Source organism: Megascapheus bottae, chromosome 18, assembly GCF_031878675.1.
Source record: "Megascapheus bottae isolate mThoBot1 chromosome 18, mThoBot2.hap1, whole genome shotgun sequence".
Classification (NCBI taxonomy): domain Eukaryota; kingdom Metazoa; phylum Chordata; class Mammalia; order Rodentia; family Geomyidae; genus Megascapheus; species Megascapheus bottae.
The window spans coordinates 35359412-35387341 of NC_143526.1; the positions used below are offsets into that span (position 1 = coordinate 35359412).

At 52.6% G+C, this 27930-nt stretch overlaps 1 protein-coding gene across 1 annotated transcript in view; it reads left to right on the plus strand.

The window, feature by feature from the left end:
• Positions 1 to 1050: 1050 nt before the first annotated feature.
• The window catches only part of Plcg1 (phospholipase C gamma 1), a 34384-nt gene continuing 7504 nt past the window's right edge, over positions 1051 to 27930 (plus strand). Inside the window, exons 1-19 of the mRNA XM_090352370.1 lie at positions 1051 to 1282; positions 20827 to 20979; positions 21060 to 21153; positions 21311 to 21358; positions 23415 to 23499; positions 23596 to 23679; positions 23893 to 23927; positions 24095 to 24167; positions 24264 to 24365; positions 24564 to 24682; positions 24771 to 24856; positions 24931 to 25051; positions 25610 to 25778; positions 25912 to 26034; positions 26118 to 26219; positions 26306 to 26493; positions 26696 to 26896; positions 26971 to 27090; positions 27178 to 27358. Coding sequence (XP_090208496.1) covers positions 1066 to 1282; positions 20827 to 20979; positions 21060 to 21153; positions 21311 to 21358; positions 23415 to 23499; positions 23596 to 23679; positions 23893 to 23927; positions 24095 to 24167; positions 24264 to 24365; positions 24564 to 24682; positions 24771 to 24856; positions 24931 to 25051; positions 25610 to 25778; positions 25912 to 26034; positions 26118 to 26219; positions 26306 to 26493; positions 26696 to 26896; positions 26971 to 27090; positions 27178 to 27358 — 2301 coding nt within the window. The 5' untranslated portion in view covers positions 1051 to 1065. The remainder of the gene's footprint in view (positions 1283 to 20826; positions 20980 to 21059; positions 21154 to 21310; positions 21359 to 23414; positions 23500 to 23595; positions 23680 to 23892; positions 23928 to 24094; positions 24168 to 24263; positions 24366 to 24563; positions 24683 to 24770; positions 24857 to 24930; positions 25052 to 25609; positions 25779 to 25911; positions 26035 to 26117; positions 26220 to 26305; positions 26494 to 26695; positions 26897 to 26970; positions 27091 to 27177; positions 27359 to 27930) is intronic.

Sequence of the window (27930 nt, forward strand, 5' to 3'; positions counted from 1 at the left end):
CGAGCTCAGAAGAAGGGAAGCTTCCGAAGCAACAGAGCGAGATGGGAAACAAGACCTAGAACTCAGAGCCGAGAGGGGGATCTGCGGGAAGGGTGCAAAGAAAGGCCCGAATCCCGCAGCAGGCAGAGCTTCGGGTGGGCAGCCCTCCCAGACGAGAGGCGTCACGGAGGACAGGGCGGAGGACTTGTCACATCCGAGGGGTGGGGGCTTTCCGAATGCGGGGAATGCTAGTCAGCCACACTGGCCTCAGAGGCTGGACCGACCCAGGGGGGTCCAGCCAACGCAAAAGCCGCCTGCAGGGGGCGGGACGAGCCGGTTGTCCATCAAGGCACATCGACCAATCCGAGGGAGGCTCCGCCCCTCTCCTCCCGGAGGGCGCTCGTGGGTCCGCCCCCGCCGCCGCCGCCGCCGCCGCCGCCGCCGCCGCCACCGCCGCCGCCGCCCGGCTCCCTCCGCCAGACAGCCCGCCCAGGTAACTGGCTTCAGCGGGACAGTCCCCGGGACGCACCGCACCCGCACCCTCTCATCTGCATCCGGGCCGAGACGGCCGGGTTGCAGCGGGGCCTGTGCGGGACGGTGGGGTGGGCGGGCGCCGGTGCGCGCGCCTGACTGGCGGTCGGACGCGGGCCGCAGCCTGTGGGCGGGGTTGCGTGCGTGACGGACTGGCTGTGCCCCACGCCTCGTCGGGGGCCGCACGGGGAAGCGCTGCGGGACCGTGGCCCGGGGAAGAGGGGCTGACCGTGAGCCGCGCGCGTCCTCGCCGCCATCGCACGCGCGCCCCCGCCTGCGGCCTGCCCGGGGGTCGCGGGGCGCACGCGCGGCGGGCGGGGGTCCTCCCCGCGGGCGCCTTTGTTCCCGGCTCGCGGAGGGGCGGAGCCTGTGGGCGCCCCGCCCCCGCGCTCAGACCCCGCCCCGTGCCCGCCTGCAGGAGCCGCCGCCGGGTCCCACTAGCCGGCCGCCCCAGCCGCCGCCGCCGCCGCCGCCGCCGCCGCCACCACTACCGCTGCCGCCGCCCGTCTCCGGGCCCGCCGGGCCTGCGCCGCCGCCCACCCCCGCGCCTGAGCCATGGCGGGCGCCCCGTCTCCCTGCGCCAACGGCTGCGGGCCCGGCACGCCCTCGGACGCCGAGGTGCTGCACCTCTGCCGCAACCTCGAGGTGGGCACCGTCATGACTTTGTTCTACTCCAAGAAGTCGCAGCGGCCCGAGCGGAAGACCTTCCAGGTCAAGCTGGAGACGCGCCAGATCACGTGGAGCCGTGGCGCCGACAAGATCGAGGGGGCCAGTAAGTGCGCCTCCTCCCCGGGCCCGGCCCGAGCCCCGGCGGCACCCCGGGCCCGGACGCCGGGGCAAACTTTCAAACCCTCCCCCGCCCGCTCGGGCCCCGCCCCCGTGTCGTCTCGGGTGGTCATCGGGGCGGGGGGCATCCGGGTCCTCGATCACCTGACAGGACACCCCCTTCTCCCGGCGGGGTGGGGGTGTTTCTCTGCCCGGAGGCCTAAGACTTCTCGCTCAAGGACTGATGGGGCGGGGCGGGCTTCGGCTCCCTAACGTTCGGGAGGTGGTGTCCAGAGGAATCTGGGATGGTGACCCTCACCCAGCTGGAGAACCCGGAGCCGTCCGGGCTTTGCCTGTCCACCGCTCTTTCTCCGGAAAGCTCAGTCTCTAAACTCCGAGGGCCTCCACGCTGAGCTTTATGTGCAAAGGGACCGTTCGGTTGCATACGTAGAACTCGAGCAGATGTTGGAGCTGGGCTGGATTTGAAGCAGAGTCCGGCCTAGTCATCGCTCTCTTGGGCAGAGAGAGGAAAAATGGCCCTGTTTAGGTTGGAAGCCTCAGAGAAAGCAGTAGCTCCTTTCCACTGGATGCTGCTTTTGTCCCATAGCTGAGTTTTGGAGGCCTGCGTGGGTAGGCAGACACCCAAAGCCCGAACTAGGGCTCTTGGTAAAGGAACCAGGTCTCCTTGGCCCTGCAAGCTGCTAACCTTGGGGCTTGGTCTCAGGAAGACCAGCCCCAGTGCCTTGGAGCCAGGCATTCCTCTTGGAAGTGTGTATCCAGTTTGGGGTCTAGCCTTTGTGTCCTGTGTCCGGTGGCTGGCTGCAGGGAGCCTAGCATTTCTCCTCTTGATTTCCGGCCTGAGCTTGGCAGCTTTAGCACAGGTCCGCGGTGGGAGGAAGGAGTTGGGGAATTTTGAGACTCCCCAGATCTTTTGTAGTGGCAGTCTACTTAGCACGTGTCTGTACTGTGGTCAGATGAACACTCAGCTCTGCTCTGCCCTTCAATCCCCTAGCTGAAGAGTTGATGTGTCTGCAGCCTCAAACTATGGGTTGCTGCCTGGAAGAACCCCCAGAGACTGGTATTGGAGAAACCCAAGTTCTACCAGTTGGGTGGTAATGTTGGGGTTGGAGGGTCAGAGGGGGAAACCAGGAAATGAAAGCCCAAGAGAAGATCCTACAGCTCTTGCTGGGTATACTCTATGTGGGTGGAGATGGGAGTGGAGGTGGGGAGGAAGAAAGATCCTGTGGTGAGGCAGCGGTGTTCAACTGCAAACTTCAGATCTGACTTAGATCTGATACAACTGCTGAATATAGCAGTTGCACTGACGCCATATACCCTATCTACTGTTGGGAGGATATAAATTCTACCATAGAAGAAAGACACATGCTGTGAAGAGCTGAGATCGTCCTGGGAATATCATCCAGACAATAGCTTCTAGACAAGGGATTTGTAGCAACCCCAGTGCCCAGTGCCCCAGGTGGTGTTGGTAGCCAGAGGCTCCCACACAGATATCCCCTATCCCCTGGGCAAGAGCTGCAGTCTAGTCTTGTATGTAAGTGGTGCATCATTGACCCACTTCTTTTTTTTCTTTTTTTTGCCAGTCCTGGGGCTTGAATTCAGGTTCAACTGAGCTTCTTTTGCTCAAGGCTAGCATTCTGTCACTCAAGCCATTTCTGGCTTTTTCTGTTTATGTGATACTTTGGAATCAGACCCAGGGCTTCATGCACTCTAGGCCAGCACTGCATCACTAAGCCATATACCCAGCCTGCCACTTCCCAGTTCTTGAGACTTGATTTTCCTCATCTATAAAATAGGAGTAAATGGTATTTTCACCATGTATGGTTAATCTGGAGATTACATGAGATAGTTGATGTAAAGCCTTAGTGCTTCACACTATAATATTTGATAGATGTGAGCTGACATATTGCAGTGCCCCAAACATTACAGATATTTAATTAATAAACAGCTATTGTCATTACCATCATCATCATAATGGATTGTGCTCATTTTCCTAGACCCTAGATTGGGGATGTTGAGGGAGATCTAGTGTGATTGTTAAGACAGGATAAGGACGAAAGGAGGAAGAGAGACTCAGTTGACATTTCATTTAGCTTACTACTCAGAAAAAAGAGAGGAAATGGTTTTGTTTTGTCTCAACCCAACTACCCACTGTTCACCACCCATCATGTAAAACAGTGTTTCTGTATATGCAGTGTTGGGAGTTTCATACAGTAGACTCCTAGATTTTCCTTTAAAAAGAATATGTGTGTGTGTTGGGGCCTGAACAGAAGGAAAGAGTGTAGGGAGGGGGACCAGCCAGTCCTCTGTGTTTCACTCAGTTCTTTGGGGGTAGAGACAGGAATACACAGAACTTCATTTCTGCAGTCCCCTCCCCCTCCCACAACTGTAGATCAGAGGTGCAGCTTCTCACTGACTAGCCAAGACTTGAGAGACTTGGAGGACAGGCAGAGGAGGTAGAGGGGTCCAGGTTCTTTGATTTGGGGGATCCAGATTGAAACACTGGGGAAAGAGCATGTGGAGTTCAGACCTTACAGCTGGAGCCTTGCACTAAGCACTGTCCCACTTCTGCCCATTCATGGATGATGCCATTGAGGGTTCCGGTCTCTAAAGCCTCCTGCAGACTAGAGGAAGATTAGATTGCCAGTCTAGTCCCCTGCCATCTGGCCTCTTGCCCAAGTGCCTCAGGTGTTTGGCTTTGTCTTGCTGACTCTGTTAAGGTGCCATGCAGTTCCTGAGGCTCAGCCAAAAAGAAATGCCCTGCTCCCCTCAGGCTGTCCACAGACCTGAAGGAGATCGTGTCATTCAGTGCCAGTGCGTAGGACTCGTATGAGACTTGATTCTGTCCTTACCCTCACTTCACCATTGTCACTGTGGGGTGGCACCTGCTGGGTGTTAGACCAGGAGTTTGACTCAAAGAAGGGTGAAGCCAAGCGCCCAAGGTTCACACCTATAATCATAGCTACTGAGGAAGCTGAGATCTGAGGATCGAGGTTGAAGCCAGCCCAGGCAGGAAGGGCTGCCGGAGACTCTTACCTCCAGTTAACCACCAGAAAACCAGAAAGTGGCCCTGTGGCTCCAAGTAGTAGAATTCTAGTATTGAGCAAAAAAAGCTCAGGGACAGTCCTTAAGCCCTGAATTCAAGCCCATGACTTACCAAAAAGAAAAAATTAAAGAGAAAAAGGGGGTCAGAAAAGTGCTTTAGTGTTGTTTGGTTGTATGAAGTATGACAGAAGTCAGGCTTGTGTTTGGCTTTTTCTGTTTCAGACTGAGTGAATAAGAACCAGGGTGCCCCGATCTGCTGGGCTTCCCATACCTCACTTGTAACTCCTTCCCCCAGATAGGATGAGTCGCCCTCTCCTCCTCCACGTCAATCGCTGCCGGCATAGTCGCCCTCTACTTCCTTGTCTTCCTCCATCATGGGGGGCAGAGAGAGAGAGAGAGAGAGGGAGAGAGAGAGAGAAAGAGAGAGAGAGAGAGAGAGAGAGAGAGCGAGAGTGAGCACACCTAGCTATTCCCTTTCTAGCACTGCACTGTAAGCTCTATGTCCTTTACTTAGCAGTAACATTGAAATCCTCATTCAGAAGTGTATCCACCTATGTACAAGGAAAATGTCGGATTCTCCATAGTTGCTGGTGTGTCATTGCCAAGTGGGGCTCTCATTTTTCTCCCGTTCTTATTCCTCTGTTTCTTCTGGGGGACCGAAGATCATGTATGTCACCAGTCTGTGTTCAGATGAAGTAGTTTTAGAAGAAAAGAAATACTGGTTCTCACTTCACTACCAGCCATGAGTGGGGCCGTTGGCCTGACACCCTCCCTAGTAGAAAGAGGTCCACTGAGCTCAGTTCCCAAACCAGCAGCAAGGAGCTGTCCTAAAGTAGAATATAATTGTTTCAAATCTTATGTCATGAGTGCCTTATTAAAGCATAAACTTATTTCTTAAAATGTGAGTAATAGGTATCTCAGAGACTTATATAATGCTTCAAAAGCCTTTCAAATACAGAGAAAAGTATTGCTTTTAAACGATTTATCTGTATATCTGAACTCTAGGATTTTTTTTTTTTTTTTTTTTTTTTTTTGCCAGTCCTGGCCTTGAGCTCAGGGCCTGAGCACTGTCCTTGGACTTTCTCAAGGCTAGAGCTCTACCACTTGAGCCTCAGCACCACTTCCGGCTTTTTTCTACGTATGTGGTACCGAGGAATCGAACCTGGGTCTTCATGCATGCTAGGCAAGCACTTTAACCACTAGGCCAAACTCCCGGCCTGAACTCTAGGATTTTTATCGGTAGAAAGCAGAGAGAATCCTTCCTGCAGAAGCTCAGCCAACCCAGAGAAAATCAAAACTTCTCACTTCTATGTGGCTATCCACAGTGTGCCTTTATTTCATGAATCCTTGTTTTTTAGGCTTATGCCAATTAATTAATTTCTAAATAAAATTTAGAGGCTTTTGTTCTTGGATTAAAAAGTCACAAACCTTTCTTTTAACCTGTACATCCAGGAAAATGAGGTAAATCATGCTACGTAGCCTCCAGTTTTTCTTTTGTTTTGGTTCAGTGTTCTCATCTAAAACAGACAAGTTAAACTAACATTGAAATTTTTACTGATGTATATTTGAGGCCAATAAACTTAAATTAATCACAAATTTAAAAAAAAGAAGTGATTATAGACTTCCTGCTGAGAACTAAAGTGACTTTACACCTTGTTTCTTGGCTAATTCTCCCAAGGGCTCTGCTGGGTGGCAGGGAGTACCACCTATTTCATAATTGAGGAAATGAAATATGGCGAGCAATCAGAGCCAGTGCCCCATCTCCTCAACTGGGCCCAGCCTCCAGCAAGGTCACATTGGTAGTCTTCCCTGCCCCAGCTCACTGCCCTCAGGTTGTGCTCGCTGACTATGCTAGCTGTAGTCTATGTTGCCTCTGGTAAGAAAACTTTTTGTGCTTAGACCACTATCTAGGTAAAGCTTCTGTATTCCTGACAGACTCAGGCTGTCTCTTGCCTTTATACTTTCTGGTGAGTCAATTAGACCAGTGTGAAGTGAGATTGTCCAGTCAAGGGTTGCTGTTAGCACCAAGACCAGATGGAAACTGGAAGTGCTTTAGGAATTCCGGTTGAGCATCTTTGAGGGACTTTGTGGGGGCCTTCAGCTTCCAGCTTTGGCTGATGGAGCTAGTAATATTCTTCTAGCCAGGTGTTAGGCTCATACCTGTAATCCTAGCTACTTAGGAGAATGAGATCTGAGGATCCAAGTTCAAAGTCTGCCTGGGCAGGAAATTCCATGAAACTCCAATTAACAGCCAAAAAAAACTGGAAGTAGAGCTGTGGCTCAAAGTGGTAGAGCACTAGCCTGGAATGGAAAAGCTTAGGGACAGTGGCCAGGCCCTGAGTTCAAGCCCGATGACTGACAAAAAAACAAAACTCATCTAGATACCTGGCTTTCTCAGGTGGTAAATGGAAACTGCTTCTTAACTTCAGGGAAATTTAGACAATAGCACTTAAGTGTGGTACCTTTGAGGGAGAGGACAGTGGCAAAACAAAACAGCTGACTGCTATTGATGATTACTGGTCTCAGGGAGGAAATAGTATTGGGGCTAGATGGCTAGGGCATAACCCCTGTGTCTGTGGGGACCTTATGGCTGGAAGAAGGAGAATGCTGAAAAGCTTGATCTTAAGAGTAGGCCAGTGGTACCAGGCAGGTATCTTCAGAGGTTCACATGGATGGGTTGGATACTTGCAGTGGGAGATGGCAAGAGCATGTGTCTATCTTCAGAGCTACCCATCCCCGCCTGTGTGTTTCCTGTCTGACTGTGATTTTTCCAGGGGAAGTCAGATCTCTCAGTGTTTCCTTAGCACATCAGGCTTGCCCTAGTGTGTGTGTTTCCAGGCCCCCCATCTAACTGATACTGTTTCCTGTGAACCTAGGGGAAAAAAAAAGCATGCTTCATAAATGGCTAGCAAAGTTGAGTATGCTCAGTGCTAAGAATCTTAAGACTTAGCCGTGTGCGGAGGCTCACATCTGTAATCCTAGCTACTTAGGAGGCTGAGATCTGAGGATCCAGGTTCAAAGCCAGCCCAGGCACAAAAGGACCTGAGACTCTTGTCTCCAGTTAACCTCTAGAAAATGGGAAGTGGAGCTTAGCTCAATGGTGGGCTAGTAGCCTTGAACTGTTAAAGCTCAGGGACAACACCTAGGCCCAGGGGTAGGGTGGTAGCCTTGAGCTGAAATGCTCAGGGACAGTGCCCAGGCAGAGTTCAAGCCCCATTACCCACAAAAAAAAAAAAAAAAAAAAAAAATGGGGCTGGAAGTTTGGTGGTAGAGTGCTTGCCGAGCATGCACGAAGACCCCGGTTCGATTCCTTGGTACCACATACTTAGAAAAAGCCAGACGTGGTGCTGAGGCTCAAGTGGTAGAGCTCTAGCCTTGAGAAAAATCCAAGGACTGCCAGGACCCTGCCTTCTCTGTGTATTTGGAAGAGTGCTTGGAGTTTAGAGACACTGACCACGAGCTTTCATCAGGTGGCCCCTCAGAATAGAGGCATTAGTTGTTCAGTAAACATCTCACACCTCTTATTTGCCCAGCGCTAGGCACCTAGGATTCTAAGGATGAATAAGACACTGTCTTTGACACTGATGGTCTGTGGCATTGAGGAACTCTTAGGTGAGAGCCTTGGAAGTGTGAGATTATAACCCGAGTATTGGGTACCCAGAGCCAAGGGCTCTGAATGTAGAGAGTCGGGGTGTGACGCTGAGTGATTCGGTGGTATAGGATCTGGGAATCATTCTGTGCACGGGTTGGGAACACCACTGGCATGCCAGGATAAAGGTGGGCTGACCGGGGCCAACCTCGGGAGGAGGGGGAGGGCCGCCTGTGTGCCGGGCTCTGTGTGGTGCTTAGGATGCTAAGTAATCACCTGTCAGCGGCACTGTAGTTAGAGACTTTGGACTCGTCTCTTTGTTGGGGAGGAAATACAAGGAATGCTTGAGGTGTGCAAGGGAGAACTGATGAAGGCCCAAGCAAGGCTGCCTCACGGAGACAGAGCCAGGACACTGGTGGCACACGGGAAGGAAGAAGCTAAGCCTCCAGAGGTGAGACCCTGGAATTTAGTAATTCACCTTTGGGGCTGTGAGCTCTGAATACAAATGAGGGTTAAAGTCCTGTTGTTCTGCTTCCTTGCTCTGTGACCTTGAGCATGTACTTGACCTCAGCTGCCCATGTTTAAAGGGAGATAGCGGCACATAGCATTTCTTGCCAGGCCTTTGTGAGGATCTGATGAGAATCCTCATGTATAGAGTGCCTGGCCTCAAGTGTGGTGGGTGTATGTGAATGATATGTGGAATTGACATCATGGAAATAGAATTGAGTCCCCACCCACATGGGCCTTGAGGGACAGACAGGGGACCTATCTGTTGTGTTCATGGTGCCTACCGCACCTTTTGTTTCAAAGCAAAAGACCACACATCCTCCCTCGAGGTCTTAGAAGCTCTGTAGTTAGGGCTCTTTCCCATGTGGGCATTTGCAGAGGGGCAGAGCAGGCTGGAAGTAGTTGCTTGGGTGATCACCCTTCCTGTGGACAAAAACATACTGGCCTACTTCTGAACCAGTTGTGTACATACGAGCATGCCATGGGGAGACTCTGTCCTTCAGAAAGTGCTCTGCCCAGGCCACCTGTGCTTGCATGCATCTCCCCTAACTCCCAGCATCTCTTCTCCCTCAGTCAGAAGGGAGAAGTGAAGCCCACCTGAGGTGGACAGCCCTAGAGGACTGGGTGTGGGATAGAGAGAGTATTCTGGTACTCATTGTAGAGTGTTTCAGTAGAGGGGATGTTCGGCTGCCGCTGCCCCGAGGGAATCTGCAAACAGGTAATAAATGGCAGGACTCCCAGAGGGCAGGGAGTGGCCCGTGTTGACTACAAAGTCCTGCTGTCTGTGGTAACCACTCCTCCCTCCAAGAGCTTTGTGTGAATGCTAATCAAGTGAGATTGTGATGGTGAAGGAGAGATTTAGTGTGAAGTGCCTAGCTAGTGTCCGGTGCTCAGGTGACCCTCAGGCATTCCTTTGCTTTACTCTCCCGGAAGTAAACTGCAGACTCTGCTTCTTTCCTCTGCCAAGCAAGGTCACACGTGGCTGCTCCAACAAATAGTCTAGGAGTCTGTTTCCTACTTGTTTTCTCTGTTCTCTTCCTGTGTCTACACACAATTGGGGCATCAAAAAAATAAAAATGTGGAATTTCAGTAGTGCACTGGGAGTTCATGGGGCATTTTCTCATCCATTGCATTGTTTGAGCTTTTCAATAGCTCCACAAATCCTGGGAAGGTAGTAATTATTATCCCTCTCTCAGAGAGGAAAAACCAAGGTCCCAGGGGTGGGGTCACATAGCAAGTTCATGGCAGAGCCTAGATTTCTGGTTCCTGCTCAGAGTTCTGTTTATTCTTCCACTCTGGGGGAAGTGACAATAAGATGGACTGTTTGGGGGAACCATAAGTTTTGTTAATGTGGACAGTATCTGATCCCTGTGCTGCTCTCCAGCCACATGTACTTGTCCAGCAATGGCTTCCATCTGGGGACAAGCTAGAGTCACCACCTCTGTTTCAGAGCCTTTCCCGCTCTCATCTGATCAAGCCATCCTCATTAAGGTGCTTGGGCTTGCTGGTACTAGTGCCTCACACCTGTAATCCTAGCTACTCAAAAGGCTGAGATCTGAGGATTGAAGTTCAAAGCCAGCCCTGGCACAAAAGTCTGGGAGACTCTTATCTCCAATTAAACACCAGAAAACCAGAAGTAGTGCTGTGACTCAAGTGGTAGAACACTATTCTTGAGCTGAGGAGCTCAGGGACAGTGCCCAGACCCAGAGTTCAAGCCCCACGACTGACTGAAAAAAAAAAAAAAAAAGGCCAGGAGTTTGGCCTAGTGGTAGAGTGCTTGCCTAGCATGCACAAAGACCCAAGTTTGATTCCTTGGTATCACATAAATAGAAAAAGCCAGAAGTGGTGCTGAGGCTCAAGTGGTAGAGCTCTAGCCTTGAGAAAGTCCAAGGACAGTGCTCAGGCCCTGAGCTCAAGCCCAGGACTGGCAAAAAAAGAAAAGGGTGAGGGGCAGGACTAGTGGTAGTGTGCTTGCCTAGCATGAAGCCCTGGGTTCAACTCCCCAGAACTATACACACAGAAAAAAGCTGAAAGTGGCACTGTGGCTCAAGTGGCAGATCACTAGCCTTGAGCAAAAACTGTCAAAGAACACTGCCCAGTCTCTGAGTTCAAGCCCCAGGACTGGTGAGAAAAAAAAAGAAAGAAGGATTCTATGCCTTCCCAGAAATACCTCCCCATAAACACACACTCCTATGGGGTAGAGGTAATAGCTAACAAGGAGGACAGAAGAGCCTTACCTTCTGGACTTGATTCTACTGGCTAATGGTTAAAGTCCATCTGTGCTCTGCAGGAGATCCATGGGACCTGAAACTCAACCCTCCTAGAAGGGCCTCTCCAAGCTCTCCATGGCAGTCTCCCATTTGTATGCTCTTTCCTTTGCTCGTCAAGTGTCTTGTGGGCCTAGCTGCTGTCATTCGGGCTGAGCTGGATGTGATTGTTCCTGCCTCTACTTACTCCCAGTGTCCACAGATCTCCAGCATCATAACTATACCCTTTTCTTTAAAAATAAAAAAGGAACAAAAAATCTTGGTGGCTCACTGAACAAGAGAAACACCATTTGTCCCCGGCTTTGCAGTCTGGCATTTGCTGACTGTGGTAAACATTGTGAAGTCTGGTAATGAACATAAAGTTAGGGTAGATGGGGCCAGGCAGATAATCACAGGGTGTGGCAGTGCTGTGAAGTTTGAAACAAGCCAGTGTGTGCTGTTTGTCAGGATAGGCATGGACATGCTATGATGACAGAAGACCCCTGATCCTCAGGGCTGACAACAGAGGTTCGTTTGTCTCTCGTGCCACATGCACTACCATCCCCAGAGAGCAGTCTCAGTGCTTTGGTCTAGCCCTGTGGTGCAGAATCTCTGGACAGTTTAGGCTGGCGAGGGGTTTGGAGCACAGCGGTTATGAAGGGAGGGCTTTCTGTGACTAAGGGATGGGCACCATGACTCGGCTGAGGCAGAGCAGACTGGTGTCCTCGTGAACCAAGATACTGCCCTGGCTAGTGTCCTGGAGATAGACAGCGTTGTATAATCTCCTGGTCTTCACTGTAATGCACGTGTTCCTACGTGAGCTGTCCGCTGAATCTCACCATCACCTTGAAATTAGAGCCTTCTATTGCCTCTCTCCAGGGGCACCCCAGAACTCGCTTTCTGAGTGTGCTAGAAACCTGTAGGCACTGTGCTTGGCCCCCAGAGGACAAGGAAGGAATCATGAGTGAAAGTTGTGTCCCTGAGTTCAGTTGAGTTGGGAGAAGTGGCAGTGGGAACAGTAGAATTGGTTCTTTGGAGAGGTGGTGGTTCCAAGAGACAGGCACAAAAACTCTGCCTGCATTCCTGGATTTATCCTTAATATTTTTGCACCCTTATTTCAAGGCACATGCACACACATGCTGGAACTAGGCCTTGAGCCCAGGGCTAGGGTGCTCTCACTTGGGCAAGGATGATGCTTTACCACTTGAGCTACAGCTCCATTTCTAAGACAAGTACTTGCTCAGGTAGTGCTAGGCTAGCCTTTGACATGCTGCAGTGGCTGTGTTCCTGGGCACAAATTCTTGTGCTCTCCCCACTCCACCTCCTAGGAACCAGGCCCATTCTGGGGGAAGCAGGGTGGGGCTCCTTTTTATAGCCCACGTGTAAGCTTTGTGTATAGACTGTGCTGCTTCCTTCCTGCCCTGGCCTTTCCCGGTGTTGGCCAGAGGCCCTGGCTTTAGTCAGAGTGTGAGATACAAAGTAACTGGAGTAAAGCCCTCTCCTGAAGAAGACTGGCATCCCCTTTACTGAGACCAGACCTGGCACAGAGGAGCTAGGCAGCAAGGAAAGGAGTTGTCTGGTCCTTGATCATAAGATGCTTATGATCTGGAATGAGCTGTACACCATGAAGGTCAGGGCTAAGAAAAGATAGTGATGGGAGTCTAGTGGTAGCATGGTCTAGGGGTAGGGTGCTTCCCTAGCATGCAAGAGCCCCTGAGTTGGATTCCACAGCACCACCTACACAGAAAAAACTGGAAGTGGTGCTGTGGCTCAATTGCTAGAGTGCTAGCCCTGAGAAAGCCCAAGGACAGTGCCCAGGCCCTGAGTTCAAACCCCCCCCCCCCCATCCTCCAAAGAAAAGAAAGAAAGAGGAAAAGACTTAAAAGTCTTAAAGTGCTGTCGGGTGACCCTAGTGTCTAGATGGAATTGGCCTTCTCTCCATCCCATCCTGCTTGGTGAGGGTCCTCTCTGAGTAGCTGGCACACAAGTGTTAAGGCTTCTGAGGTGGCTGCAAGCAAGGCAGCAAGGCACAGATACTGAAGAATAAGTGGCTCTCCTGGAGCTCCAGGCCCTCGCAGTTAACTGGCCAAACTGGTGAGGGATTGGCTCATGGCAAGTTTGACCACTTGTGCCCAGGCAGGATATTCTCTTGGGGTTGATTTCCTATTTTCTTGGACACTAGCACTATGGCTAGGTTGAAATCCTGAAGGAAAAAAAAAAATGACAGTGACTGTTGAGGGTGAGCCTCACATGTGCTTGATATGGCTGTGCTCATGTGAGAGTGGGGTCTTGGTGTCGCTGAGTTCTAGCCATGTAGGTGCAGCCATGGGGCAGAGAAATTCTAGCCCTGTTGGTCTTAGTGACTGGTGAACTTCAGGCCTGAACTGTATGGATCTGAGTTTTCCAGGGTGGCTTACTGTAATGAAGAGGGGAGAAGAGCCCCAGTTGATCCCAAGTCCCATAACCTACTCAGAGACAGGTCAGCAAAGAGAGATGAGTCTCCTTCATCTGGAAGGTTGAACACTGACCAGCTTTTCTGAGACTCTGCAGACCCCTTTTGTCTCCCTGTCCCACCTGCTGTTGCTCTCCTTTTCCTTCCCAAGTCATCTCCTCTACCCACAATGGCAATTGAACGCAATGTGGCTTATGCCAGCTTGTCAGTCACAGCTGGGATTGTGGTTCTCCTTGGGTGCTGTTGACATACTCACCAGGGAGGTAAGAAAAGATAGCATCTGCCACTGGGTCAGGGATTTTGGAGAAGGCCCACTGGAGGCCTGCATTGCATGAGAACATTCTCTCTGATGATCAGAGTACCTGGCGTCAGATGGCTTCTAAGAGGGTGAGCTGGTCTCTGCTCTGAGAACTGTCTTACCCTAAAATCATAGATCTCTGTGTTTAATGTATGCTAGTGGGAGAGCGGGGCAAGAAGCTTTATATGGAGGTAGACTTCTACGTAATTAAAAGTAGTAGAGGGAAATATAAAGGAGCTGTATCTCTTGGGGAGGTGATTTTTGTGTGCATGTGCTGGACCTGGGTTTGAGCTCAGGACCTGAATGCTGTCCTTGAGGTTTTTTTCCCCAAGACTGGTGTTCTAATAATCGAGCCACAACTCCACGTCCAGTTTTTTACTAGTTAATTGGAGATAAGTCTGAAGACTTCCCTGCCTGTGGTGGCTTCAAACTGTGATCCTCAGGTCTCAGCCTCCTGGGTAACGAGGTTGCAGGTATGAACTAGTGGCACTTAGTGGGAGGTGAGTGTGAGGAATGTGGGGTGGGCTTTTTGGGAAGACTGCAAGTTGTGCTGTAGGGTAAATTCAAAGAAAAGATCACTCACTGGAGCTTGTTTCGCTAGAAAGCAAGTCAGTGACAGGAGCGTGACCTGGGCTGAATGTGACTCAAAAGGAGCATGACCAGAGGCTTTGGAGTGCCTAGTCATGCATCTCTAAGATAGGAGAGCCTTGTGGGGTGCATGCAGGAAGGGCGACGCCTCTGGTTTGATGGCTTCTCAGAGAAGGTCCCCAACCATGGCCAAGGTTTCCTCTGTGTTAGGGCTTAAGACTGGCTCAGGAGGTGGCCATAGCACAGAAACCAGAGAATGGGGACCTGGGGCTCGTTGAGGAGACATCTCAGGTCTCTGCGCTTCCCCTCCCATTTGTCTCCACACTTCAGTTCCTGGCCTTGGTATTTCTTCATGGGAAAGAGACCCAGGTTTTTTTTACTCCTCTTAAACCATTCCATTTCTCTACTCTCTGCAAGAAAAAGAAGGGCAGCAGGTATTCTGGACCATGGGGTTAGAGTGAACAGGGGCAGTTCTGGCAGCGGAGACGAGTACACTGTAGTGGATAAGACAGTCAGTCAGTCTTAGACTAGACTTAACCACTGCTGGTCGTAGTGCAGCCTGACCTTTTACCCTCCCCTCTTTACTTGGTCACTTGTCACAGGAGTTCTAAGGCAGCACAGCACACATGCCTACAGCATGAAGCAGCATGGATAGTCCTGAGTCTTGGGTTCTATTTCACACGATCTGTCTAGTACTGTACATAAATCTAAACCTTTCTCCTATATTCAAGCTCCAGGTACCTGTAAGTACCTTGTATGACATCTCTCAATGAAGGTGTTTAGATGCGATTGCCTAAGGCAGCAGGTAATGCCAGAGGGCTAATGAAAGACCAGAGAATGTAAAGGAGGAATCTGAAGTGTAGGTTAGTGTACCTGTTTGAATAGTGACATTGTTAGCTGACCCAAGGGCCATGATTCTTACAGTTTGGCTCAAGGGTTGCCTTTTGGGTGATTTTGAGATGGACAGATAGGTGGGGACGGGAAGTAGGTAGTTGGATTGTAGGATGAGAAGCTTAGAAATTAGAGATACTTTGTGAGTTGTCTATACATACGTAATTAAAGCCATGGGCATTGGCTCATATTGACCAGGAAGAAGGCAGACTACTAGAAGAGGAGAGGACTTTGGCTTGATCTTTGATGAAGGCCAGTGCTTAGTAAACCAGGTGAAGCTCTAGGAAGTGTCAAGGGCAGAGCTTCCAATAGGAAGGAAATTGTAGTTAGGAAAGAAGACAATAGAAAGCGAATTACACCTATTACCTTGATACCTCGTGACTCTGGTCCCTTGCGGGCGACCTTTTGAGATCCAGGATAGTCCTGGGAGCTGACGTCTCCTCTGTAGCCAGGGCCAGCAAACATAGTGCTCCTGACCCAGAGGCTGACCCTGGGGCTGTCTTCTGAGTTTGAGCAGAGAAGTTAGGGAAAGCTGCTTTTTGCTGATGGTCAAGGCCAGTGTAGCCCACTTAGCTCTCCTCTCATCCATGATACTCTATAAACAGGCTGCCTCTCCTGTGTGGATGCTTGGCCTTCAGGACAGTCCTCCAGTCCTGCCTTCTTCAGGAGCCTCTGAGGCCCTTTGTACATGCTCAGCACCACACACATGTCCAGTTGTTCCACTCTTTTCATGACTTCATAGTTATCTGCTTCCCCATCTGTTTCCTCCCTCAGGCAGGGATTTTCTCCTGGGCAGGAACTCCAGTGCTTTATCGATCTGTTTCCCCAGGACGACCCAGGGCCTGACAAGGAATCTGGCCCTAGTAACTGAGGGAAAGAATGAATGAACCTCACAGATGACTATTGAGCTCTCTTTAGGTTCTGAGTTTTCTAAGCCAGATCTCCTTTCTTCTCTTTTCTTTTCCTTTCCATTCTTTTTTTTTTTTAATTTTCTCTTATTATAAAGGTGATGTACACAGGAGTTAGTTAGTTATGTAAATCAGGTAAAGAATGTGTTTCTTTTTGGACAGTGTCACCACATCCCTGCTCTCTCCTAGTTTTTTCCTCTTGTCCCCACTCATAGATTTCCAGTTCATGTCTAGTGAGTACCACTCTGCATTTGTTCACCCTTTTGTCTCCTCTGTGCCTCCCCTTACCATTCCTTGGGGTCTAGACATACTGTTGCCACTTCAGAAATGGCTGTTAATATGCTATCTACTAGGGAAGAAAATGCTTGGCTGGCTGGCATGAAGCTTGTGGTCACATGTGTTGTTCTTTCTCTACATTCTGAGTGTTAGAGCTAAGGCTGCCGTGGAATAGTGAGAGGGCCTCAGTTTGCTATAAACCACCTTTCAGACTCTCCATCTATTTATTTACTTTTAATGTCTCTGAAGAAGAGATTCTTACAGAATCTTAACTGTAGGTGACTTGTGTATTGGCAAGAATCCTGTGCAGCTGTGACCTGAAGCAGTTAGGTTGTAGTAGTACAAGAAGGTCTGTGCAGAGAGATCCCATCCAGCTATCTGAATAGCTTCTTCCTGTTTACCAAGGTAGGAAAGAGGATGGATGCCAACTAAAGCCTAGCTGCTCTTCCAGGTCAGGTGTGTGTGGAAGCCTTGACGGTGTAACTTGCGTGTCAGATTTTGGCTAGTGGTCCCTCTGTCCTGGGAGGTGGGCGAGTCTTCTCCCACTGGTCCTCAGACATGGAACGAAGTGTGCCCAAGCGTCACCTCCTGTTGTCCTGTGATCTGGGTCTGAGGACACTATCTGTGGAGCTGTTGCTGAGAGTCGGAGAACATTAGGACGTAAGTTCTGACCAAGAAACTTGAGTCTAAACTAAGGTCTTGGGTTTGGTGGCTGGGCTTCCTCTCCTTTCCCCGGGCTGGCTGGGTTTCTAACCCTGAGGAGGACTTGGCTTGCTCCCAGGGGAGCCAGCTCTGAGGAATTACATAAAAGACTTAATGCTCCACCCTTGCAATTCCCTTTCTCTCTCCAGGGTTCCTGCTGGGCAGGAACCCTGCTACTGACTACTGCCCTCTCCCTGTTTCCATCCCTGCATTGGCTGGATAAGATGGTTGGCCAACTGGTCTCAGCAGGAGAGCTGATGGTAACCCTGTAGCTGGGCCTGGTGTCTGGGAGAGGGGGGAGAGTGGGAGCCTAAGACAGGAAGCCGCCCTGCCTTTAGAGGAGCCAAGCATTTACATGGGTCCTCATTGTCCGCCCCCTTTTCCCAGGCTCCAGGCTGGCTGGCTGCCATTTAGCTTGTACCTTTGACAGCACCCTTTCCCTGCCCACCCAGCTGTACCTTTTGGGTTATCCCAGAGGTAGGAAGCAGGTTCTACGGTAGGAAACATGTTCTGAGCCAGCACTGAGAGCTGTCTAGCTTCACAGCTCCTAAAGCAAAAAATGTTTGAGATTCTGTGGCTCAGTTGAGGAAACAGCCTCTTAAAGGGACAGCATTGTTACAGGACATTGGCATATCCGAAAAGCCCAGATAGTCTGCTCTAAGTGCTGAACTCTGGTCTCTGTGGTCTCAAGCCAGGAATCTGTCCCTGGACTGAAGAAGAAAGAGAGGACTGATGGTGTAAGCTTTTAATACAACAAATTCAGTCTTGTAGAATTAGAGCTGGTAGCAAGCATTCTTGTTTGTTCTGAAAACCAAGACACAAGCCAGTGGAAGGTTGCGGAAATGGGCTGGGCCAGAATGGCCGCTTCCATGTGGTGTCTTTGTGAAGTGCAGAGCGCATCCTCACCAGCGCCATCATTTGCCCACAGTAAGCCAGAGCAGCTAGCAGGCTTGGCCTTGGTGCTTTCATCTATCTCCCATTCCTCCATCTGACTATGTGTGTGGGTGTGATCTGTGGCCCAGACTTGGGAGTGTGCAGGTAGGGTGCCACAAACTCAGAAAGCAGCCCCTGACTTAGGGCACGTCTGCATACATCAATCTCGGTACCGTGAAGCTGCCCCAGCACCGTGTCCCCATCCTGTGAGCCTCCATTTTGAGCCGATTGCTGCCTTGAGGACAATGCCAGCTACTTGTGGCTTTTCTTTTTCATAGGTTTGCGTGTGCTCCCCAGCAGGAAGCTACATTTACCTCTTTTGCTACCAGCTTTCATAGATCCCATGTCAGTAACACCAGGCATGGGCAGTGTGCTCTCAAGAAGGCCTTCCCAGAAACCCTGAGGTAAAAAGAGTTCCTTTGCTCAAGAAGCGAAAATCTGCCAGAGCCTCATAGCTGCGATGAGAGATCCACGTGGCTCTCCTTGCAAGGCCTGGCAGTGCCAGGAAGCAGATGGTCAGGACAGGCTTTCTGCAGGAGTGCGAAGAGGCAGATTCTCATCGGGCATGAAGCAGGGCAGAGCCTGGAATTCCACTTGGAGCATCAAGCAGCCTGACCTCTGAAAAGGTTCTTAGCCCTCAGAGCTGGTGTATGATGTTGTTCCTTGGCACAAGCACAGTGATCTGTCATTCCAGAGCCTTGCAGAGGGGCTGAGTCCCGTCATCAGTTTGTGGGAAGCTGAATGTAAGAGGCTGGGCCCCTTCACTGCCTCAGGCACTTATCACTGCCCACCCATAGCCATGTATGGAATGGCATTGCCCAGGCCACTCCTGAGCTGGCATGGAGCTCCAGTCCTGGAGGAGCCGGTGTGTGAGAGTTCCTGATGGGCTGGCTGGCTGAGCAGTCCCCTCTCAGGTTTGGATGCGCCTCTATTCAGGCTTTGTCATCACAGTGCACACCAGGCCGCCCTCTGCTGTGGAATCCATCCCTTGTCCTCACAGAGCTCTCCTCTTCACTCCCCTGTCTCCTGAGCAGTCTATCAGTATCTCAGTTCTTTTCTTCAATATTTCCTTGAGCATTGGTCTCCAATGAAACTGTGGAGGAAGAAGTTGGGTCTTCAGTCTTCTTTGAGTAGTTCTCTGCTCCCCAAGCTCCCAGTTCTGGGAGGGTCTCACTGCCTGATCTTCTTGGCCCATGGAGGGTCTGCCCCAGAACACGCTGGGCTGGCTCACCCTCCCCTTCCCAACCACTAATGAGGCGTAGGACGTGCCTGAAGAGGGAGTCTCTTCCTTGTGATAGCAGTTCTCAGGAAGGACTACACTGCGTTTGTTTAGGGAGGCAAGCATGTGCTCTCCAAGAGCACAGTGGAGTATCTCACTGCTGCCAGGTCCTTTTCAGCTTTGTTTTGGCTTGATGGTCTCAGGAGGCCTCAAGCCATGCTGGTTTCTCCTTAAGAAAATAGCAACAGACCTGCTGTGACCGCTGGGGGCTTAAGAATGCAGGATGCCTGGCCTCCAGCTGCTCTTTGCCTGATTATTATTAACCTTCAGGCAGAAACATACAGGACAGGCTAGAGCTTAGCTAGAACCCGCTGTCTGCATGTGTGTTGAGGTTAAGGGTCCTGCATGTGAACTAGCAACGGGCCCAGGTCGGCCCTGCAGCTGCCCACAAATTGTCAACCACATCATTGTGCATTAGCCCTGGCACCTGGTGAGTAGCAGAAGGGAAAGACCCCTGTGAAGGATCACGCACACCCAGACCTCTGTGTGTGTGCATGCCCGTGTGTGCAAGAGTGCACACACATTCATGCCCCTTCATAAGAAAGTATGGGAGGGGGTGATGTGAGCTTCACACCGGAAAAGCATTCTGGTTTCTGTTTCAAAGGGCAGAGTTTGTGGTTGTTTTGCAGATTCTGATCTGGGCATTTCCCCTGACATCTTTGGAAACGGTTCTCAGGCTGTCTTTTTGACCTAGTTCTCCCTCTTTCCTTTCTATCTGGACACAGGGTCTCATTTTTACTCCAGACCTACCTATTTCACTGCTCCTTCCCAACATACATGGTTACTTTTCCTCATTTGTTCATTCAGTCATTCAGCAAGCACTGCCTGGCCTCTGGGGGAGATGAGAAAGTGGACACGCAACATGATTAATAAGAGGGTAGCCCTATGTAGGGAACAGATGGATCCTGGGACTATGAAGCCAGGCCAAAGACTAGGATGAAATGGGGACCAAAAGCTATAGCTGTAGGTCCAGTTTCAGTTGGATGGAGTAGAGAAGATGGGAAGGTGAAAGCTTGGAGATAAATCTGAGCCCTATCTCACAGCCTTGAGGGTCATAGAGGGAACAGATCCTAATTAGGCTGGCAATGGCAGTCTCGGGAGAGAAATGAATGGGACCTACAGGGGTCTGAACACTGTTTTATGAAGATTCATTCAGGAAGGATGAGTGGTTGGTGAGAATTAGGGGTAGGGCCATTGGACACAGGGTCAGGGTTTCTGGCCAGGGAATTTGGCTATGAAGATGGAATTGGGCCGTGACTGTCGTGGTAGGGAACCGAGGGGCTGGACCAGCAGTGATGCTGCTGCTGCAGGTGGATTGAAGGATCTGCTGTGGCTGAGACTTCTGTGGGAATGTCTTGAAAATGTGAGACAGTTCTGTTATTCCCAGATCTCTGGGCCTGAGCCCTGTGTGGACCTGCTCAGCTCTGCCTGCTTGGCCTTTACAGTTGGCTTATGTATGCTATATGTGGTCAGAAAGCAGTTTGCACCCAACGGCCTAGTGTCCCCATTGAGTCCGTCTCTTTCCCAGGTCAAAGCATCCTGCAAGTATGCTCAGCAAGGAAACACAGATGAGGGAAGGGGTCGGCACAGTGCACCCTCCCCAGAGAGAACACTCTTTCTGGCCTCTAGTCCTTAGCAAAGGTCTAACCTTAGATTGATGCCTCTCTCTTGTCACCTCAGAGAACTGTGAATGGTTTGGGCTCTGCCCGTGTGGCTGTCTTTCTTTTCATTCCCTCCCTGGGGAAGAGTGTGGGACTGAGGAGACCACGCTGCCTTCCTTTGGGCCAGCCTGACCTTTGCCCCTCCATTACCTTCCTAGTTGACATTCGTGAAATTAAGGAGATTCGTCCCGGGAAGACCTCACGGGACTTTGACCGCTATCAAGAGGACCCTGCTTTCCGGCCTGACCAGTCACATTGCTTTGTCATCCTCTATGGAATGGAATTCCGCTTGAAGACCCTGAGCCTACAAGGTGGGAGTCCAGGCAGAGCAGAGGTCAGGGGATTGCTTGCCGGTCCCTGGCCTTTAGCTCGGCTGTTGCTTTGCTCACAGCTACATCTGAGGATGAAGTCAACATGTGGATCAAAGGCTTAACTTGGCTGACAGAGGACACATTGCAGGCAGCCACACCCCTTCAGATTGAGAGGTAAGGCCCACCCTGGTGGGCCTCAGAGCTGGGACCTTAGGGCACAGGGTCATGGACTGTAAGCCTGTCTGTATGCTGACACCACTGCTCCTCTGCTCCCTAGTACCCACCCTAGCTGGGGGCATGGCCCTCACCTCCTGCTTCTCACTCTCTCCAGGTGGCTTCGGAAACAGTTCTACTCCGTGGATCGCAATCGAGAGGATCGGTAGGTGCTAAGCTATGGCTTGTACCCAGCAGACAGAGACCACCAGAACAACAGCTGTGCCTCTTAAGTGCTGTCGGAAGAGATCCAGGGGGCCAGCCTGTCTCAAGTGGGCCAGGGAGTTCTGGTACACATAGCCTTCTGCAGAACGTCCTCCAGTGGCCTTGGTGCAAGCTGACAAGAAAAGTTAGCATGAGTTGTTGTGCAGTCTGCCACCGGGCAGAGTAGGTGTTTCCAACCAACGTGTCTGCCAGGTCATCTTGAGAGTTCAGGCAGCTGGCAGCGTAGTGAAGGAGGGCGTGCTTTGAAGTTAACAGTTTTTAGATCTGCATTGGCAGTCAGAAAGGCCAAGAGATGGGAAGCAAAGGCTAAGTGTGCTTGTGTGGGTTCACGGTTAAGGCACTGTGATCATTCTGAGAGGCAGGAAGCTGCGAGGTTTGGATGAGTGCCATAGCCTGACTTAGTTTGTGAGGTTCCTGCAGGCTGCTTGGGGAGGACTGTCACCACGTCACCATTCTGAAGGGAAGATGAGGGCTTGGACTCGGGTGGAATGTAGGTAGCAAGTGGCTGGATTTTGACTATTGTGTTTTGAAGATAGAACCAAAGAGAATTCCCTGACACTGACTTTGGTGTCTGAGTTAAAGGATCAGCAGGCTCGTTGGCTTGAGCAGTTGGAAAATGGAGCTGTCATTGAGTGAGATGGACAATCTGGAGGGGAGCCCGTCTTAGGGAGCTCGCGGTGTGGGGTGGTGATTTCATGATGCATGGTAGATGCCCAGGAAGAGGTGTGGAGTCGGCAGGAGGTGGAATGAGTTCAGGGAACAGTTGGGGCCGGAGATGGTACCGTTAGAATGTGTGGGCAAGCTGGGCATACCATATAGGGTCACACCTGTAACCCTAGCCACTCAGGAGGCCAGCCCCGGCTCTAAAGTCCATGAGACTCCTATCTCCAGTTAACCACTGGAGAGGGGTAGGGCAGTAGTCTTGAGCTGAAGAGCTCAGGCCCAGAGTTCAAGCCCCACCACCACCACAAAAAAAAATAATATATATATATACACACACACACACACACACACACACACACACACACACACACACACACACACACACACACACACACGTGAAAGCCTTGGTAGGTTAGTATGTGACTTGCACTGGGTGCACACGTGGAAAGGGGGTGCTGACCTCACATTAGGATTGGGTCTGCTAATAGCTGGTGAAGGTAAAAGGAAACCCCAAGAAAGGGAGAGGTGAAGACTACACGCTGACTTCAGTGGGATCAGCAGCATCACCGTGTGGTGAGCGGCTCGGGCATAAGGGGACTATGGCCGCTGCAGCCGAGGTGGGGCCGGCGGGGAAGCAGGAGGAAGGACTGGGTTCTGGGTTCTGTGTGCTGACCATAGAGAATGCACAGAGGGACGAGGGAGCACAGTAGAAAGTGTGGCTCCTCACTGGAGAGTGGAGAGCCTGACAGCACCCTCCTCCTGGGGCCCGGGGTCTGACGAGCCGGCTGAGCACCTGCACTCCTGCCGGGTCTCAGGCCTCCACTCCCACACCCCCTGCCTGGCTAGGGGAGTCAGCCCTACTTCTCCACATTCTGGCTTCATGCCCTGGCCAGGGACAGACCTGGAGGGCCGGGACTGGAGGGGACTTGTCCCACGCATAGTGATGCTGCTGGTTCCAGGGAAGCGGGTAGACTCTTTCAAGTGAGCAGTGCCCTGTGTTCCGGTGAAGCCACACCCCACTCTGAGCGAGGGAGATAGGCTTGAGCAGTATTTGGGGTGCCGGAGATGAATTTTCCTGCCAGTCATGCCTGACCCATTTTCTTGAGTCTGGTCACTTCTTGCCAGAATCATGGGCTTTTTTGTTTGTGTTTGTTTGCTTCATTGATTGATTGATTAGCTCAAGGGAAGAAACAGAGGCACAGAGGAAACGAGAGGTTTCCTTCCCTTGCCCCTTCCTTCAGAAGGGGTTTCCCTCTGATCCAGTCTGGCCCTCAGGAAGAGTTGGAGACTCAACTGGCTGCAGGTAGGCTTAGGTGGATGTCCATTATTTTCAGTATTTCTGCCAAGGACCTGAAAAACATGCTGTCCCAGGTTAACTACCGGGTCCCCAACATGCGCTTCCTGCGGGAGCGGCTGACGGTAAGAGTCCCGGGATCTGTGTGATAGCCAGATGGGGAGGCCGGGAGCCCCTCCGCTGGGGCCTGACCAGGACTCCTGCTGCTTTGTGTTATGTAGGACCTGGAGCAGCGCAGCGGGGATGTCACCTACGGACAGTTTGCCCAGTTGTACCGCAGCCTCATGTACAGCGCCCAGAAGACGGTGCATGAGCCACCTGTCCCACCCCCTATCCGCCCCTGCCCTCACCCAGGCCCCTGCCCCAGCTCTGCTTGCCTGCTTGGGGACTTGTGGGTGGCATAGCTCCAGTACCCTCCTGAGGCCTGCCCCATCTGCCGCCCAGCCTCTCTTCCCGAGAGCCACGTTCCTGCATGGCTTCCCACAGCTCTCACTCTGACCAGGTTCTGTTTCCTGCAGATGGACCTCCCTTTCTTGGAAGCCAACACTCTGAGGTTTGGTTGGGGTTCTACCCTGGGTTATTCCAGATCTGGGTGGGAGGCAGTGAGGGAGCCAGGCTGGACCATCTAGGGCAGCTATGCTGACTGGAAGCTGGACTCTGTCTTGTCCATCGGGCATGCTGGCCAGCTGGCAGCCTAGCACTGACCTTCTCTCCCTGCAGGACTGGAGAACGGCCGGATCTCTGCCGAGTGTCTCTCGCGGAATTCCAGCAGTTCCTCCTTGAGTACCAAGCGGTGAGACTGTGCTGGGACTGGGCATCGGATCAGGTTGAGTGGTGGGTTCCCCCCTCCGCTGGAGGCCTCACTCATCCACCACTTCCCATTCACCAGGAGCTGTGGGCTGTTGACCGGCTCCAGGTACAGGAATTCATGCTCAGCTTCCTCCGGGATCCCTTGCGAGAGATCGAGGAGCCATACTTTTTCCTGGATGAGGTAAGCCCCACTTTCAGCCAGAGGAAATGGTGGGGTAGGCAGGCCCCACGTGCATCCTAGGACTAGATTCTCCTTGGGGTGCTGTCCTGTTTCTATCCACTGCCCACCTCACCTAGCTCAGCTAAGACTGAGCTCCCACCTTCCGTCCTGGCGGCAGCTGGGCTCACTGTGTTGCCTTGCGCCTTTGTTTCTGGACAGTTTGTCACCTTCCTGTTCTCCAAAGAGAACAGTGTGTGGAACTCCCAGCTGGATGCAGTGTGCCCGGACACCATGAACAACCCTCTGTCCCACTACTGGATCTCCTCCTCACACAACACGTGAGCGGCTCCCCCCACCCCGCCCAGCTACTCCTGGGGAGAAGGGCGGACCCCTCGGCTATACCACCCGCCTCTCCCGTGCGTCCAGGTACCTGACGGGGGACCAGTTCTCCAGCGAGTCCTCCCTGGAAGCCTACGCTCGCTGCCTGCGGATGGGCTGCCGCTGCATCGAGTGTATGTAGGGGCTGGGGGGAGAGGGAGGAAGGGCACCGGGCCAGGGGCTTGAATGGGATGGCATTGCCCCACAGTGGACTGCTGGGATGGCCCAGACGGGATGCCCGTTATTTACCACGGGCACACGCTTACCACCAAGATCAAGTTCTCGGATGTCCTGCACACCATCAAGGAGCACGCCTTCGTGGCCTCAGAGTGAGTGATGTGGAAGACTTTTCCTCCCTCCTCTCCATCTGTGCCCCTCCTCTTGGCCTGCTCTTGCCCAAGCCATTAGGTACCAGATTTTCTCCTCCATTACCCTGCATCCTTAGCCACCCTTCTTTTCTTTCCTGAAGGAAGCATCTCTAGCTCATCTCATCGTCACAGCATTTCTGTGACTGTGGTCTCTTTAGGCCAGTGTCCTACCAGCTCCTTTCCCTTCACAGCCCAAGGAATTGTCTGTCCCCTGTTCTCCGGGGGGATGAGCCCCTCTTCGAGCACCCTGGTCACCTCCAGAGCTCTGGAGCCCTCCAGCAGTGGCATCTGGAGGTTGCCTCTCCCCTCTCCTGCCTTGTTGGCACTGTTGGAAAGCTCTGTGATTGTACCCACTCTGGGGCTCCCTCTACAGCACTGGCCGCCTCTTGGCTCCCAGCCCTCCTATGGCCACCTCTTCTCTGGGTGAGGTGCTGTAGCAGGTCATTCTGTGAGTGCTGTTGGACTGAGTGTCGACTGCACAAGGGCGGGGTCTGTCACTGGGCTTGCTGCCGCCCGCAGGTACCCAGTCATCCTGTCCATTGAAGACCACTGTAGCATTGCCCAGCAGAGGAACATGGCCCAGTACTTCAAGAAGGTGCTTGGGGATACGCTCCTCACCAAGCCCGTGGACATTGCTGCGGATGGGCTCCCCTCGCCCAACCAGCTGAAGAGGAAGATCCTCATCAAGGTGTGGGGGGCGCCGGGCGCGTCCCAGCACGCTTCCCCAGGCTGGGGCTTCTGCCCTAGGCCTAGCCCCAGGTGAGGAGGTGGGGCGAGGCTCGGGACAGGGGTCGTCATGACCTCCCCCGCCCCCACCACAGCACAAGAAGCTGGCGGAGGGCAGTGCCTACGAGGAAGTGCCCGCCTCTGTGATGTACTCCGAGAATGACATCAGCAACTCCATCAAGAATGGTATTCTCTACCTGGAGGACCCTGTGAACCACGTGAGGCCCGGGCAGGGCCGGGCTGGTGAGGGCGGGAGGTGGGGGCCTCTGGCTCACAGCTGCCCCCCACCCCATCTTCCCAGGAATGGTATCCCCATTACTTCGTTCTGACCAGCAGCAAGATCTACTACTCTGAGGAGACCAGCAGTGATCAGGGCAACGAGGATGAGGAGGAGCCCAAAGAGGTGAGGAGCTGGCCCCGCTCCGCGGCCAGGATGGCGGGGGCCGGACAGAGGCGCTGAGTGTCTGAGCCACGACTGTTACCCCACAGGCCAGTGGGAGCACAGAGCTCCACTCCAGTGAGAAGTGGTTCCACGGGAAGCTCGGGGCTGGCCGGGATGGGCGGCACATTGCTGAGCGCCTGCTCACTGAGTACTGCATCGAGACCGGGGCCCCCGACGGCTCCTTCCTAGTGCGAGAGAGCGAGACCTTCGTGGGCGACTACACACTCTCCTTCTGGTAACCGTCCCAGCACCATGTGTTCCAGTCAGCACGTGTATGTGGCCGTAGAGTCCCCGTCTATTTGAAGGTCTCCCCCATGATTCTCTTCTACCTGAGCTTCTTAGGAAAATGGTCTCCCTCTTTGGGGCTGGACACCTAGGCTGGGGTTAAACTTGAGGAGCCCACACCTGTGTCTTAGGCCGCTTCGTTCTCTCCTCAGGCGGAACGGGAAGGTCCAGCACTGCCGTATCCACTCCCGGCAGGATGCCGGGACCCCCAAGTTCTTCTTGACGGACAACCTCGTATTCGACTCCCTCTACGACCTCATCACACACTATCAGCAGGTGCCTCTGCGCTGCAATGAGTTTGAGATGCGCCTTTCAGAACCTGTGCCACAGACCAATGCCCATGAGAGCAAAGAGTAAGGACGGGGATGGGCTGCTGGGCAGGGAGTGGCCAGTGCGGGCAGCGGGGCCTGACCCTGTCTGTACTCAGGTGGTATCACCCGAGCCTGACCAGAGCTCAGGCCGAGCACATGCTGATGCGAGTGCCTCGTGACGGAGCCTTTCTGGTGCGGAAACGGAGCGAGCCCAATTCCTATGCCATCTCCTTCCGGTGAGGCGCAGCCCCCGTGGCGTGAGAGGGAGCCTGGCCTGGACACTCGGTGTCAGGCAGTTCGTGTGACTTGCAGTTCTCATGCAGGGCCGAGGGCAAAATCAAGCACTGCCGCGTCCAGCAGGAGGGCCAGACTGTGATGCTGGGAAACTCCGAGTTTGATAGCCTCGTCGATCTCATCAGCTACTATGAGAAGCACCCGTTGTACCGCAAGATGAAGCTGCGCTACCCCATCAATGAGGAGGCCCTGGAGAAGATCGGCACTGCGGTGAGGGGCTGGGAATGTGGCGGGAACAGGAGAGACCCTGACTCTCAATGCGCCTGGCAGCAACACCTTGTTGGGTGTTACAGGAGTTTTAGGAGGAGCCTCGGCTTGTCTGGGCCACAGTATGGGTGCCAGAAGGGAGTGGCAGATCCTGAGTGGTGTCTTTAAGGATGTGAGCTGCATTCAAGCAGAAGGATCTCTACGAGCTCACACAGGGAGAGGCACGCATGAGGGAAATGTGGAACGTTCCAGGCAAGGGGAGTAGACTCCATAGTGTGGCTGTACATGTGCCTCTGGGGCACTCCGGGATGAGGGAGCGAGTGAGGCAGCACTGGAGAGGCGAGTGTTGACCAAGGTCCTGGCCTTGGGTAGAGGCGTAGTGTCTCAGGCAGGAGAGGAGGTGAGAGGAGGGGCAGGAGGAGCATGCCCGCAGCTCTTTCTGTCTTCAGGTACAGACACTGAGCAAAATCATGGAGCATGTGGGACCTGCAGGGACCTGGAGGCAGGCAGAGATTTTAGAACCATGTTGTGAGCCTTGGGTACAAGTGCAGATGAAGCTTGAGGCCTGCGGTGGA